The 16,835-nt window shown below is 40.3% G+C and overlaps 1 protein-coding gene across 1 annotated transcript in view; it reads right to left on the bottom strand.

Annotated features, from left to right (window-relative positions):
• Positions 1-3,319: 3,319 nt before the first annotated feature.
• Positions 3,320-16,835, bottom strand: part of LOC146433359 (uncharacterized) — a 269,497-nt gene continuing 255,981 nt past the window's right edge. The window contains exons 3-4 of the mRNA XM_085069616.1: positions 4,720-4,979; positions 3,320-4,103 (exon numbers count right to left, since the gene is read on the bottom strand). Of these exons, the coding sequence (XP_084925742.1) occupies positions 4,098-4,103; positions 4,720-4,979 (266 nt within the window). The 3' untranslated portion in view covers positions 3,320-4,097. The remainder of the gene's footprint in view (positions 4,104-4,719; positions 4,980-16,835) is intronic.

The raw sequence follows: 16,835 nt of genomic DNA, 5'->3' as shown, positions 1-16,835 counted from the left end.
CTATGTAATTCAGTGAAAAGCTGGCACCGTATTTCCTGAAGTTCAGTTTATGAACTCAAGTTTCTGGGTGAAGTGGATAGGTACATATTCTAATTCCTTTTCTAAAAATTGCATTTAATTCATCATGAAAACAGAAGACTTTGCTTTTCCCTGCTGGTATCTAGGATTTTATGACCCTTTTATACAGGAATAGGAGTTTGTCTTGGTGTCACTCCTTAAAGACTTTCCTGCCCCACACTGGTATGCATATTTTGCATCTTTTAAAAAACAACTGGACCACAACTGTATGACCACAACTGAACAAGTTATTATTTTAATTTTTTTACACTAAAATTACTAAATTTGTTGATTCTTCAGAGTATCTGATACTTGCTTAACAGATGAAAGCTAGATCACCTCAGTTCTAATGATGATCAAATATATTTGCCCTTCTATGGTCCTACAGCTAACAAAACAGCTTATTTAAATATTTATCAGGCTGTTGTCCTTAGAGTGACATTTAGAGTGATTCTCATCTACAAAAATGTGCTAATTTGTAAAGCAGAAATACTGTTCCATTGCTTTGCATAACAAAGCCAATACATTTATTTCAAGCTGCACAACATATATTTGGAAGCAATTATTACAATGTCATAAACAAATGTAATTTAGTATCTGATTACTAGTATGTTATTCTTCCCATATATGAAATGAGGGTATACCCAGCATAATGCATTTTATTTTCTCTAATTTTCCGAGCTGAATGCAAGGCCCTAACAGAAAGTACTTAAGTCTTTTGAACTGAGGGAAGCCAAATAATTTTTACCTTTGTCTAGCTCCAGTGATTTTTCACAACTGCTCTCCCTTTGTTGTTGTTGCAGGTGCAAAGTTGCACCTGTCTCTTTCCCTGTCAAAGATCGTGGGTGTTCATTTAGTTTTGTTGGGGTTTTTTACCCCCTCTTATTCATGGACAAAATAGGCAGAAAAGGGTTTCAAAGGATCTGATTGCATTTTCCTGCAGTACATGTGTGGTGAGCAGTTTCACTCAGGAAAAATTTTGCTCACACCTTGCTGATGCACGGTGGTACCATCCACTGGCACCTTCTGGCTTGTTAATGGTAGGGCGCCCTTGCATTGTTTGAAGACACCAGAAATTTCAGCAGTCTCAACTTGCACATTAATCTTATTTGCCTAAGGTGACTGGATTTCACATTTGAGAAACACAACCACACAATTCTTGGTGACTGCTCCCTGCAGCTTTCCAGAGGTTTGGGGGCTGGCAGAAATCCAGTCATAGACAAGGTTGTTCTGACTGGTTTAGAGAAGTGATAAATTGCAGGACTCTCAGAATGGCATGTTTTGGCTATGTGAGAATAGGTGCATATTTTCCAGTTACATATTTTGTTCTTGAAATATTTTCATCATATTTGCCATTCCACAAAATCAAAAGTTTGAAGACAGAAATGCTGCATTTTGTTTTCTTGACTCTAAGCTGCGCACAGTCTGTTTCTGTGGTCTTGGTTCAGTTACCTAGGAAACAGCTGTAGGATGGAATTTATTTATTCTGTCTGAATAAGTGTCTGTGATATATACATGAGGCTTATCCTGCTTGTACCTGTGGAAAATCAGTGAATTCTTTTATTACTATGAGGCTGATACCAGGCAATTATTGGCACTATTTAAATGGTTAACAAAAATCCTCTCTAAATCCCAGAAGAGAGAGGTGAAAGGACTGTTAAAATATATTATCAAGCACTTATGGTGTTGGGTCAGAGAGGGAAGCCCCAGGAGACCACAGCTGACTGCAGCAAATAGGGGGGAGACCAGAGTCCAACCCTTACACAGAAGAGAGCAGAACACACCTGGAGCATGGTGTGAGCCAGGGGGCAGGCTGGCCACAGCTTACCAAATCCAGAGGTACAGAGAGGAGGGGTCAATCTCCTCATCTAAATCACACCCCAGAAACCAAGATACTGGGTTGTGAACTTGGTCTGTGCTGTCTCTAGGGAACCCAGTAAAATGCCAGCTCTTGCAGGAAAGGATTGGGCAGAAGTCCATGTGCTTCTCCTACCCTGACTTCCACCTTTATCTGTGCATCCTCACCACCCCCTTCCATGCATAGTGTCATGAAAACTTGTATTTCCAGAGTATAGGACATTCTCTGATTCATTCTATCTCCCAGTGGGAATCATTCTGCTGGCTCCTTGCCTTGATCTGTTTCATTTATTGTTTTGACAAGAACACAATGTGCTCCCCGAGTAGCTATCCCAGTATGCCCTGTGAACTTGGGGAAAGAAGAGATCACCAGCTTATTCCTTATTCTCATCCTTTTTTGCTTCCCAAAGCTCCCAGCCATGATAACCTCTACCCTGAGAGACCAGCCTCACACACCAGTACTCAAGGTGGTGAGTGTCCAGTCTGACACATGCTGGTGTAGATGTAGGTTTCATGTTTTATACTAGCAGGAGAAGTTCAGTGGTAGAGATTACAGCCCAGACTTCATGCAGATTTTTTCAACACAGTCATTGAGGCCTTGTTGGTAGCCCAAGGAGGACTCTTCCAGCCCCCAAGAGTGACTGTGTGCGTAGCAGAGATGCCCATGTCTGGGCTTGGAACAAAGCCACTCAGTGAGGTTTTTCACTTCTGTTTCCCATTACAATTGCTGTAGTTGGTACAAAGGCAGAGCATGTGTGTCTGCTTTTAGTATCTGGTGTAGTTGTGGCTGCCCTGGACACCAGCAGTTTCTAAATCAGGGTAGTCTCAGTTTGGTTTGGGACTCTGAGTCCCTGGGGCTGCAGCTACACCTCCCACTTGAGAGCCTGGGCAGCCCTGCTGAGCCTGCACCCTGTAATCATCTTGAGTGCTGGTCCTGTGGTGGAGGTCAGGCTTTTGGCTGCATTACTGCAGCCAGCACGTTGACAGAAACCTCTCATATTTCAGGAGAATTAGATGGCACTGGGAACATTTGTGTGAATAGAAATGTCTTCAAAATAATTTGGCAATTTTAATAGTAAATAAGCCTTTGATTACTACCCACTCTAAACTCTCCCACAGGGTGCACCAGGTGCTCCCCTATTCTAAGATGAGCCCAGCTGTGTTTTAGATTGGTGACTTTTTATCCCCCTTTCATAAGCTGTGTTGTGATGCTGCTACTGCTAAGTGCAAAGAAGGCTGCTGGCTCTGCTCTGATTTATGCACCGTGTAGTTCTGGTTTTAATAGGATTAAGCAAGAGGGAAGTAAAGGCAGAATGTGGCCATGCATTGTATTTACTGTGTATGTATCTTTATAGTAGTGTTTTAGTATTTCAGTCAAAGATCATAAAGTGCTTTACAAAGATGGTAAAATCATAAGCCATACTTTACTGGTGGTAAAACTGACTCCAGATAAGAGAATTTTCCAGTGTCACACAGAGTCAAAAGCAGGAAGAGACTCCAAGTTGTTTTAACTCTACGATCTCTCCTTTAATTGGTATATTATTTACTATAATTAATAGGCTTTTCTTGATACTACATTAGCATAAAGCAATCCAAATCACTCTCAAATTATTTTTAAAAACAGAGGAAACTGTTAAACTCATAGTATGAGCATACAGGAAATTAAAGCATGTTAGAGGTTTATGAATTTAGCAGATGGCAATTTCAGCTCTTGGTACATACAATGGTACAAGTTTTTGAGGATAATTGAGAGGAATTCATTACACTACTAGTGTGAAGAATTCTTAAGAAAATCTTGGTTTTGCCTCTAGATGGCTCACCTGCAACTGCCATTACAAAAATGTTATCCAAAAAGAAATTCCTGCACTATATACTCATGATATAATGGCTTGCTTTTCCACCAGAAATGGAGAGTCAATCATGTAAATGTATTATATCTGTGTGAAAACATTCTGCTAAATTGTTTTGTCTTTTATAAGAACAAGAATAACAGATGGATTAGGGACAGGGCAGATTTATGAGTAAAGTAACTTTCTATTAGTCATTATCATGAGTCACATCTAAAATATATCTACAGGGAGGGCTGTCTTTCTGGCTATAATAAACATTTTCCAGGTGCAGTCCTTGCTGTGGGGTAGGTGATGTGTTGTGCAGCAATTCCATTGTTGTCTGTCTATTGTATTTCAGCCCTGTGAATAAGAAATGGTGTTTTTCTAGGGGCAGTAGGATACAGATTACTGTATGTAGTCCTAAAACTTCAAAGTATATAAAATAATAATAGATAATCTGTGTTTAATCTAGCAGCAATTAAAAAATACAAATTAACTTCAGGAGGGAGCTAGCAAGTTTTACTCCTCCGACTAAACAATGTAGTCCACAGAGATTTGTACAAGTCCAGATAAAAGTACATATTTCTTATTTTGTCCATAATAATTCACAAAGAAATTAAAAAGGATGGCTGGTGGGCTGAGATCTCAGTGAAACCCACCCAGCTTTCCTGAGCAGAATTCAGAAAAGGCTGTTTGCACACTGAAGCTTTCAGGTTTTGTGTGGTGAGAACTGCAGTGTTTGGGGTAGTCCTGTCCCAGCCTGCAGATACTGCAAATTCAATTTAGAGTGCTCAGGGGACAAAAAAAACCCACACACCCAACACAAAAGCTACTGTGCTGTTCTGGGGGCTCCCATGTACCTCACTGGAGTGTCAAGTGACTTCTCCAACATTTTTACTCTATGTGCTGAGCATTTGGGGTTTTTTTCCAGATGTTTCTTTGGGGTGGGATAAAAATCAGCAGGAAAACCACTTACGTCACACCATTCTTCTGCCTGCAATGGAGCCTGGGTTTCTCTCTCATCTGCCGCACAGGAGCAGCCCCTGTTTCTCGGCGGTGCCCCGGCCGCTCCCGCCTGCGCATTCCACCTTTGTTCTGCGGGAGGAACTCCCCTTGACGTGGATATGTATTCCACACACCAGGCGAGTGCAGAGCGCTGCAGCCTGGGGAGGAGAGCACTGCTCCACATCCTTCCTTGCATTTTAATCGTCCTGAGAAAGTCGAAATCTCCATTTTCTGAAGTGGATAAAGAAAGGAACAACAAAAAAAAAAAAAAAAAAAAAAGCCAGGTAATGAAGTGAGGATTAGTACTAATTTGATTTTTTCTTTTTTTTTGTAATTCTACTATTTAATTCACACCACTGTCTGTGTGGTAAATTAAATGTTAAGAGTGTAATCTCAGATTGCAGAGATGAGATCAGGAGAGTGACTAGACACTTTTCATGAATAACTGGGACATACAAAGATCATGACACATGCCCAGACTTACCATGAACTGGGAACAGGATTGAAATGTCTTGCAAAGTCTCTCCTGCCTCTGTAGTGCATGATTTTTGGGGAAAATCTTCCTACTATATAGTCAAAACTGGAAAAAACCATGAGAACAATATTCCTCTCAGAAACCTTGCTCCACCTCAGACAAATTGCTTACCTATTGTAAGCTAGTAATAAATAGACCATCTCAAACATTACATCTTGAAAAGATGTTAAAAATAGGTTGTGTCTGAATAGCTATTATGTACTTTGATAAATGTGTCCTTAGAAACAACATGAGTTTCTCAGGGCAGTGTATATCTGTGTGCTTGTGTGGTGCCTCCTGCTTACAAGCCTTTTTGTGCAAATGCAGAAATCTCACTGCCTTTCCTCAGATTCTGGACAGCCAAGCTCCTTTACTCCTTGGCATCCACCTCAAAAAACTTAACTGTCCTCTCTGACGCCACAAAGTGACATTACATGCATTGCCCTCTGCACACATTTCACTCCCCAGCTCATGATATGAAAGATGTTAAGATTTTTGTGCCTCCCAAATGAGATGCTGAGAAACCCCACACAAAAGGGACCTTGTGGGTTTTTCTGGTGGGAACTCCACTGAGATGTGAACTGTAGAGCCTACTTTTGTGGTGTTTTCTGTGTGCCCAGTTCTGTAAATTACAGTAAGACTTAGGTCTGCTCCAGCTGGAAGGACAACGTGCTTAGGAGAGGCCATTATTAGAAGAAATTCTACCTCTTCCCCCATTCTCCCAGCACACATCAAGCCTGAAATCAACCCAAGCCTACTGCTCTGTGAAGAATTTGTCGCAGTTCAGCACAACGAGCAAACCCAGCTCAAGAAAAGCCCAGAGCTACTTTAACACAGAAACCAAATATGTGCTGCCGGGTGGTTGCATGGAAAGGAGGGTCTCTTTAGGTCAAGGGCAAGGGCAACAGCTGAGCAGAGCTGTGGCTGCCTGCACTGTCACTACTGTGCCTTTTGTATGCACATAAAACTTTGGTTTCCAGGGGTTTGCAGGCACAAAAGTCCCCCTGACACCCAAACAAATAATCAGAATTAAAAAACTCACAGAGCTGTTGATAATAAAGCCAGAGAATGGCCATTCATAGAAATATGCACTACATCACTCCTCCTGACTGCATGGTGATTCATCACCATTTCCCTTCTCTTGCCTTTTATTCTTTCGATTATCTTTGCTCAGAGATCCCTTAAACTCTTTCCACCTAATTGTAGATATGTTTTTGTTTGAAATGCTAGATCTTGGAAAAAGCCCCTTTCAATAGGAGTATTTCCTATAAGTAGGTCACTGCAGTAAAGAGGTTAGACGTGCAGCCTTTGCTTACAAGATACTTTGCCTTCTAAAGCCCTTAATGCAGCTTTACAAAAAAAGAAAGGAAGGGGGAAGAAAGATACTCATTTGTTGACCTTTGTCTGGTGCTGGGTAAAGTGTCTTTCTGACCAGTGCAAGAGAGACATTAAACCAGTGATGTTCAGAACTATATTTATACTCTGAATAAATAGACTAAAAATATCCCTTCAAACAGGGTAAGCTATAATTTTAAATTGTAGCACTTCTAAAGAGCTTTCACTGATATCAGACACTCCCAGGCTCCAAGCAGTACAGCACTGCATTTTAATCAAATAACTGTGAAACCATTGCCACAAAATTGCAACCAAAATGTTTGTGTAATGTTATGTAGCTACGGAAACAAACTTGGGCTTCTAGAATTACCTTATTAACTGGTTCATAGCAATGGGCCCAGTGCAGGGTTTTGGCAGAGTTGTCTGCTAGGCTGTGAGATTTCTCCCCTTGCCCCAAAGACAAGTAAACCCCACGTTCAAAAAAAAGGCAGATGTGAAGTGATAATGGGGCTGGGACTGGTAAATCAAAAGCTCTTATATGCATGCAAATACTACATTATGTTTATAATAGTATTTCTCAATTTATTTATTTTTTTCTCTGACCCACCTCATTTCAATTTTAGCTAGATGGGGTGCAGGGAAAGATACAATCTTTTGGTCACTACATATTGTACATCTCAGAAAGCATGACATTGAAGTTACTAGTTTTTTTTCTTTTTTTTTTTTTTCTTTTTTAAACATGAATTACACTTAATCTATTTACAGAGGCTTAGTAGTGTTCTTCCCTAGTAAGCTCCTTTTAGGGTTTGTCAGGAACTTCTGGTATCTAGGAGTGCTTGGGGATCAGGAGGTTCCTCCACCCTTTTCCTTCTCCTCCACCCCCTCAAATTTTTGGTGACAAAACACCAAAAATATTTGTGCAGACTGCACTGTCTTGCTTTACAGTCTCCCTAAAACAGGAAAGTTTAGTACAGACTATTCATTTTCTCCATTAAAAAAAACCAAACATTAAATGGGATATTAGTTTTCTGCTAGGGATAACACAGGGCTGTATTTCAGATGAAAGCTATTTTTTATGTACCAATAAGCAGTTATCAAAAGCAAAATATTCTATAATTCAGTCACGGTGGAGATGAGTTTCAATATTATTCTGCCATTTCTTTCTCTTTTTCTAATCTGACATAAAATGTCATTTGTATCTACTGAAATCTTTCCACATGGATGTGGAAGGTAGAAAAAAACTTGCATATTGGTGAGAGAATAATTGTGCATGGTGTCTATTTAAAGAATCCATGTTTGGGATGAAGAATATGCAGGCTCTAGAGTGGTGGCCATGGTTGTGCTCCCATGGGCAGGTGGGGAAGGGCAGCACAGCCCCAGCTCTGCCCGGCTAGCTGCCAGGGGCTTGGAGTGGCTCAGAGATGGAGCTGATGGCTTGCAGTGATCAGCAACTGCTTCTTGTTACTCAGCTTCCAAGAGGAGCACCAAGCATGGGGAACTCTTTCTGGTCGCAGCTCAAGCTATGAAACACAAATAAACACTCAGGCTTATTTTCAGTCTGTATTAATCACCCTTTGGAGGCTGTCTCACTGTTACCTGCAAATGGTATGGATGCAGCTGGTTAAATTTTACAACCAACTCCCTTGTGATAGAACCTTGCAAGCCATCTGCTTTCAGCAGACAGAGACAGCAACACACAGCATCTTTCCCTGAGACTATTTTTCAGGTAAATGAGATACCTCAGGGGTCACCAGGCTCTACTCTCCACTCCTGTCCTCAGAGGGTTGTGTTCATGTCATCCCTTCTGCTGTAGCCTTAAGCAAGAGTCAAAGAACAAGTACTTGGTTATACTTACTTCCTATCTCAAGAGAGCAGGACAGAAAACTTGTCTCTTTCTCTCCCAGCAAGAAAAATATCAAACATCATGGGAAGCCTCTGGAAAGCAGCGCACACCTGGAGAGTTCCAGGAGTTCTGCAGATAGGGAACCAGAAGAAACCCTTAGCAAAGCATTGCAAAGGGATCCCACAAAATATTGTCTGCAGCCCTAAACAACTGCACTTAGAACTCAGTTGTGGGTAACTAACACATACTGCAGTACTTGTCTCTCTACACCTGCCAAGGAAGGCAGAGTTAAGGGGGACTTTGAGTGAATCCAGCACAGGAGATCAGGCAAGCCTGGCTTGGGACAGAGGCTCATGACATTATTCAATGCCAAGCACTGTCTGCTGTCCAAGCCAGGCCAGAGACCTGTCAGGAAGGTGGGTGGCATGGGACAATGTTGCCACTTGTCCACTGGCAGCTGAGAAGGAGGCATGGAGTGAGAGCTAAAAGCAAATGTCAGGGCAGCTGCAGTAAGATCTGAGATGGTGACTACTCAGCAAGGTTTAAATCTCTGCATTCTGCTTTCTAAATCTGTTTTTCTCATTTCTGCCAGCAAGGGTCAATCACAGTTTATATTTCAATCCAGAAGAAACTAAAGATTTGTCCTTCCCAGTCAGAGAAGATGAAGATGCACATTGCTCTGGACCCAATGTCAGAGCTCTCTATGCAGTGCTGATACAAAAGTACAGCAGTGCTGATAAAAGCCCATCAGTTTCAGCATGCTTTGAATATGAATGTGCTCTAAATATAAGGGTTTGCTTCCTTCACTTCAGACATGGAAATCCAGCAAATGGGTCATGGTCCAGAAAAAGTAAGAGAGAAAAGAATTGTGTTTATGGCCTTTGCAAACTCATATTGACCAGTCATGAAACTACAGCCCCTATAATATGTGTAAGCCTACCAATTTCTTATGGAGAACTTGAAGACTTAGATATTAACCATGACTGTTTTGCAAAGCTGAAGTGAAGCATTTATGCCAAACCAAAACATTCAATTTCTGAGTCAGGTTCCCAAAAAGTATGTAGTGGGGTTTTTTCCTTTTTTTTTTTTTTTTTTTTTTCAACATAGAGATTCCAGAGGTGGCTGGCTTGTGATTATCGAGACCATGGAGACTAAAATTCAGATTTTTCAAGCTTTCTCTGCAGACAGAACTAGAATCTTCTGTTTTCAAATGTTTAATCTGTGATTCTCATAATACATCCAGGATTTTAGACATTGAAGAGAACATGAAATACTGTCAGGTTTATAACATCATAAGAGCTGGCAGTGCCACTTAAGCCTGCATTTTGTTAGCTTTCCTATGAACACAAATTACAGGGTATTTCTAAGGTGTTCCTGGAAAGTAGAGCTGTGCCAGGAGAACTGTGTGCCATGCACAGTGGTAATACTCAGACTGGTTGCTAATTTTTGAAATTGGTTGTTAGTTTCAATAAATAAAGTACATAGGTCTTGATTCTTTTGAAGATTTGAACATCCAAACTGCCATTGACTTTAGACACAGTTTTGATGATGGGTGCCTCTAAAATCACACTCAAATCAACATTTTTATAGCAAGAACATCACAATAACTGTACTGGACCAGGCAAAGTCTCTCTAGCCCATTTTTTATTTCTGACGGTGGTTAACAACCACACTGAGAGAGAGCAAGGCAGGCACACTTCAGTGATGCATTCTGCCAGCCTCTAGAAACAGACCAGGAACTTTGTGAGCCACAGCAATACCAATGCATGTTATAGCCCGTGATGGATTATTCTCATACTGGAATCCTTGTAAACTTCACATATGTTGTATTGCACATTGTGGGAAGAACCTGCTTTGGTGTTCTGAGCAGGCAAAGAGATGACCTGTCTCTATCACACAAGGCATCTCAAGGTTCACAGATTCCTCTTTTAACTCTCCTGGAGTGCTGTAATGAAGATTATTTAAGCACATGCTAATTTTTCACACAGGGGTTGGATTCCCTTTGGACCAAAAGATGATTAGAGTTGTGACATCATCTGCATGGTTTTTAAAATCACATCTGTATCTTCAGTAGCCACACTGATCTCCCTTTCCACGTGTCTGCTCTGTTATATTGACATCCAGAAATGCTTACTGGATGCAAACACAGTATATACCAAGAAAGAAGGGAATTACCTAGCAAATCCTGTAAGAGAGAAATAAATACAATCCTTTCTTGAACTTATCCACCCCATGTATTCAGGAGACAAATACCTTAAAGTAAAACTAGGGCATTTCTCACTTATAAAAGAGTTAAGTTGTTGGTGCTGTCATCTGCTTCACAGATTACAAAACCTAAAATTGGAGACAAGCAGCAGCTATCTCTCCCTGGATATGTTTGAATATTGTTAGCCAGCTTTATAGCCTCTGATTAACTTCTCCAGCAGCATTCCTGGTGAATATCCACCATAAATCCAGCCTTTTGACCATATTCACCCAACTCTACCAAGACATGGAAATGTTTAAAAGACAGATGATTACAAAATAAGTTCCAGTCCACATTTTATTCTTAAGAGCTTCCATTTCTGAGCAGTTTTAGTCTCTAAGGGAGTCACCCTCAAATGGCATTCTCCACTATGCCTGGCCTCATAGCAAATCTTGCCTGGAGCCCACAGAGATCTTGGGTAGGAGGAGCTTCCTCTGCTCCTGCAGATGAGCTGCCCTTCTACCATTCCCTTGGGGAGCAGTGACAGCAGGCTGTCACAGTTCACAGCAGGAAACAGCATCCTGAAACGGGCTTGGATGGCTGTACTGGGGCAGGCACACTGCCCAGAACTGTATATATCTCCATAAAAATTAGTGTTGCTCCCAGGTGATGGAAGGGTGGCATCTCCCAGTCCTGTGCCATCAGCAGTCTTTGGCTTTACACCTTCTTCTCTTGACAGCTTTCACTTAAGTCAAAGACAAGCTGGAATCTTCTGGCATGACTGGTGTGGGTAGACTGGGACACTCAGATGAAGGACTGATCCCCCCTCTCTACTGGGTTCTCTATACACCCAGTAGAGGGAAGAAGACTCTTCCAAAGGATGGCTCAGAGCAGCAACCTAAGGTCAGGGATACCATCCACAGTAGCCATGGCTTCTTGGCATCAGAAACCCACATTTTGCTTACTCTGGGTAAGTAGAGCCTGGGAGGATGTAGGTTGAAGACCAGGGCCCTGCTGGCATTGCTGGATGGCAGTACAGCAATTGATGTAAGGTTTCAAAATACTTTTTCAATGACTGAAGAGGGTAATTTCTGTGAGTAGTTTGATTTCCAGATTTTGTAGTGACTGTGAACATGATGAAGGGGTCTGAGTATTTAACAGATCCATGTAGCATATACAGAAAGTAAAGGTAATGTAGACAGACAATACCATCTAACATAATCATTCTGGGACATTTGATCATGTTGTTCTTGGTGTTCTTTTATCATTTAGTTCTAGAGGCTGGATTAATTTTATGTGGAGGTAAGAGAAGTTGTTTGCAACGAAAGCTTGATTACTTAGGACTAAAAACCAGGAATGACATGGATTTGCATGACAAAGATGCAATTTTTCAGCTTCTCTTTTCTTTTTCTACACTAGGATTGTTGGGTTTTTTTCTGGGGTTGTTAAATCTACCCAGTTAGCTAAGTTATTACCCTACCTTTACACCTGCCACACTGCGATTCTCTTTTCGAAGACCTGAATGAAGAAAATCTTCCAAACTATTTTACCTGTGGATCCATTTTGGCTCTAGGCTTTAGGAAACATCCTGCAGCTACTCTCTAAGGCTGATATATTTTTAGTATAATGTGCTGTTTTCAGCAGCCACCACCACCAGGCAGTGCAACAGTCAGTAAAATGTAATTACTTAGTCTGTGAATTCTGCATAGGAGGCAGACACTGTGAAGACACTGGCATTTCTTGTGCTGCACAGGATCCAAGTCCTAAGTGTGAACAGAAAATGTCACCAGAGAAGCTGTGTGTCTACTGTCTCAGCTATCTACAGAGATTACATGAGATTATTTGACTTCTTTCTTCGATTTATGTACCTATGACACCTCCTTTGGAGTGAAACATTCATCTTTGTTATGATTCTTAGCCTCAAATTATGGAGGTTACATTCTTAAAATCTGGTGAACATGTTGAATGTTTGGCTACATGGTTGTTGAGTAAACCTAGACCAGAGAGCAGCCATGTGCATCAGTGTCAGTGATTCAGCCCAAGAGACAGAAGTGGAGAAATCTTATTCTCTTATGGATGAGCTACACCACCATGTAGTACAATCCATCAGCTGTGAGGAATTGTAGTAAACGTAGAGTTCATGGTTTTTTAAAGGCTGCCAAAGATAATGCCTGAAGTGCTGTTAATTTACCATAAATTATTTCAATCACTATTACTAGTGCTGTAGTATTAATGTTCCACTTGATATTTTTACATGAATATTATATTTATTTCTAGTTGCTTGAATAGAAGCACTGCACTCAAAAATTCTGGAACACTTACAAATGCAGCTTTTATTTGAGGAATCTATTTAATTGATTAAGTTTTTAGCTATAAATATATTTAAGTATGACTTAGATGTCTGTAAATGGCTGACAAAGAAGCAAAGTCTGCTCCTGAAATTAAATTTTTTAATGCAACAGCCTGCAACAACTTTTTTACAGCATTTATTCCTCCTCATCAGGCCTCTGTGAAAAAAGACACAAAATACATGGGGACAAATTCCCAGTTCTAGTGATTTAACAGAAAAAAAAATATAAAACATCAGAAGAGCAATGAATTATTTATTAAAAACAAAATTGAATTTTCCAATCCTGCAATTTCCAGCAAAAGATAAGATAGTAAATGGTATCATTCTTAAAAAAAAAAAAAAGCCGATGTGTATTAACCACTTTTTACTTTCAATATTGACATGTGCCTTGGGCACAGATCTTCTAAACACTTACTGTGATTTTAACTTCAAGCATAAAACCAGCAACAAAATCTCTCTAATGGGATTATTCTCATGCTTACAGTTAGGAACACAAATATGTTTCCAGGCCCATGCGTCTTCTGAAAAAGAGAATTCCAGGCCTTCAATCAAGACTATATATCCTCTTGTATGGCTGAAGCAATTAGTGCTAGATTGCTGTTCTGGGGAAACTGTCTATAGAGTTATTTCCAACATCATTCAAATTGTAGGTCTTATTTTGCTTGTTTTCTGGTTCTTCATGAATATTACTATATGATAAGAGTGTTGCACATGAATGTCAGTTATAAAATGGCGTGGCCATAAAAATTAGCTTTGCTTGTCTGTAGCTGCATGCTGCACAAAAAGCTCATACATCTCATTAGTGCCTAAGAAATTGGTAACTTAGGAATTGTCCAAAAGCAATTCTAAATACCATTTTTCAGTTTGTGCCAGTCAGGTGGTTAATAGCATGAAAGCTGTAAAACAGCACAAAATGCTATTTTCCAGTATGAAATACTTAGAAAGTGCTTTGGTTATGACTGCTTTGAGGCTACTCACGAGAGTGTGTGAACACTGGGAAATTAAAGAGAGATGGAATTGAAAAGGGAGGCTTTAGTTCTCACTTGAGAACCAGCACTCAGTCTGGGAGTTTCTCTATATTGACATTTCAGTCTAGAGACCCCAAAGCCCAGGTTTAAGACCCACGTGGTGCCATCATGCGTGATGAAGTTCTTAGCAGAACATTTCAGCAGTTCCTGAGTTTCTCCATAGCGTGTAGTGTCTTCCGAAGGGCAAAAAATAAAGATACCTAGAAGCTGATATTTTACACTAACTTGCAAAAATTGGCAAGTTACAGGGTGATAGTGATACCAGAAGAGGACAATAGTGTGGTCTAAAGAATATTTTATTTGTCAGTCACAGCTTGCTTCAAGAAATCACCATCAAAGAAGGGAAAGCAGAAGTTGCCACTGATTTTTAGTGGAGAGCATTGGCCTGTAAACCTGCTTATGAGAGGCAGTAACACGGATTTTCCTTAGGCTCTATTGCTTCCTTCTGGCTGTGCAAGGCAGCTCCCTGCCTGGCACCTTGCATCCCAATCCCATCAGAGCTCCCTGCACTCCCATGCTCACTCTGGGGATCCCAGCAAGCAGGCATGAGGTCTGCTCCCTGTGGGGAGGAGACAACCTGAAGGGCTCTTTGGTGAGGGTTTCTTTGGTGATATTTTTCTGAAGCTTCTTAGTTTTTTTTTTTCCTTTACCTTTTTCTTATATCGCTGCTCTAAACACATTAGAAAATGTGTTCCCTAGGAAAAAACTCTACAGGCTTGAGAGAGTTTTCATTATATGGTAGTTAGAACAGAAGAAATTTCTTATCTCTTACCAGTCAAAAGTATTCAAAGCTCTCAGAATATTTTACTTTGAGCCATAGCAATATGAATGGTAGGTCCTGTTTGTCCAATCATTGATTAAATATGTAGGAATAGTAGCTGGATCATTTTTTGCCATTTATCCCCTAACATTTGATTATTGATCACATTAACTTGCTTTCTTTTAGAAAAAAAAAAATCATTCTTTGTTAACAACTACAACTCATTACCTCAACTACAAACCTCATTATTTTGGAATTTAGATAAGTGTTTATATATTGTGTATATATAGTGTTATAGTTGACCACGTCTGGATTCCAGGCACCCATCACAACCACTCTATCACTGCCCTTCTCAGCTGGACAGGAGAGAAAACATGACAAAGGTTCATGAGTTAAGGAGCAGGAAAGATCACTCACCAAATACCATCAAGGGCAAAGCAGACTAGAACTGGGGATGTTAATTGAATTTATTACTGCAAAAATCAGAGCAGGATAATGAGTAGTAAAATAAATCTTAAAAACACCTTCCCCCCACCCCTACCTCCTTCCTGAGCTCTGCCTCCTCCCCTAGTTGCCCACTCACTGGGACTTGACACATAGAGCATATAGAGCAGCATTTCATAGCCTGTGATGGGAATGGTCAGTTTAAGAAAGGAAAGAGAACCTCAAACTGACTGGGTATTTCCCTATCCTCTTCACAGAGGTTTCTATTTAAGCACTGCAATTCTTTCTTTTTGTATTTCTTCTAAATGCTTCTTCAATTCAAAATTTTAATTACTCTGATATATGAGGTTTCCCACCTGAAGAAGGTTTTTCCCTCTTCCAGTCTGCGTTTTATGTGGTTGTTTTTTACTGAGACCTAGACAATGACTTAATCAATACAAAGTACCCTCTAGGCAATGAAAGACCACAAGAAAGTGCAGCTTCATTAAACTGAATTACAGACAAGCACTTAAGGAGACAAATAAGTATTTTGTTACTATAAAGCTTCACTTTTTTAAAGCTACGATGATTGAAAATGTTTACAAGCAAGCATGGCACAGTGGTGGCAGAGGGAGAAGGCTGAGGGAAATGCTCTTGCTGAATGGCAGCAACCTTCTGCTGTGTATGGAAAAATGGTTGGGAGCTGAAAACCAGAGCCCTCCTTCTGGTGTGTCTGGAGAGCCAGTGAGACAGAGCTCTCCTGACAAGCAGCTCCAGCCTGGGGCTAAGGAGGAACGAGGCGCTCAAACACTGAGCTAGAAATGCAGGTGTCCTTTGGTGTGATAATGTCAGGATAAACTCACAGATGAGAAAACGAAACATTGGTCTCCAAGGAGAAGTGCACAGGTCCCCAGGGACACCTTACAGACAGATAAGTAATTTCTACTTTAAATACACAACTGCCTCCTTCTGTTTTCTCTATCTATTGCCAAAGATCTCTCACTTAGTTATTGGATATTAATAGATATGATTTCTACTGAAGTAATTTGAAAAAGTCATCAACCTTTCGGTAAAAAGTTGCTTTGTCTGATTTCCAACCTCCTCCTAATCAAGTTTTTCTTTCCTGTTACTTTTAAAAAAGAAAAATTAAAAAAAAAAAAAGAGAAATCATGCAGTTCATCCAAAATTCCCATGACAGAGCATGCATCTATCAACCTTCCTCACCCATCTGTCTTTCTGCCAGGACTGTATGTGAACACTTTCCTTATAAAATTGAGAAGAAAAACTAAAATCCCTATTTCAGCTGATGTAGACTTTGGCACATCTCCCTTTGTGGGAGACTAGCCTTCTGCTCAGGGTAGGATCACATACTTAATCTTAATGGCTTGCAGCTGGCATAATTATTTACAACAACAAAATACTGACTAACTTTCAAGATAATCTTAAACAAAGCACATAGCTTTTCTGTGAGCTAGAACCTTCTTCTGTCTTTAAGGTTGTATAGCTGAAGGAGAAAGATGTCTACATAAGCAAGAAAAGTCACCTAACAACAAAAAACGCTTATTCTAACCCTCTTCACCTCTGCAGAAAAATGTGAGCAGTGGTTTATATCTGTGCTGAGCATACACTTGAATTCCTTATGCAAAGAA

Source organism: Lichenostomus cassidix, chromosome 9 (assembly GCF_008360975.1).
Source record: "Lichenostomus cassidix isolate B80296 chromosome 9, HeHo_3.0, whole genome shotgun sequence".
Classification (NCBI taxonomy): Eukaryota; Metazoa; Chordata; class Aves; order Passeriformes; family Meliphagidae; genus Lichenostomus; species Lichenostomus cassidix.
This window is presented reverse-complemented; position numbering and strand designations above follow the sequence as displayed.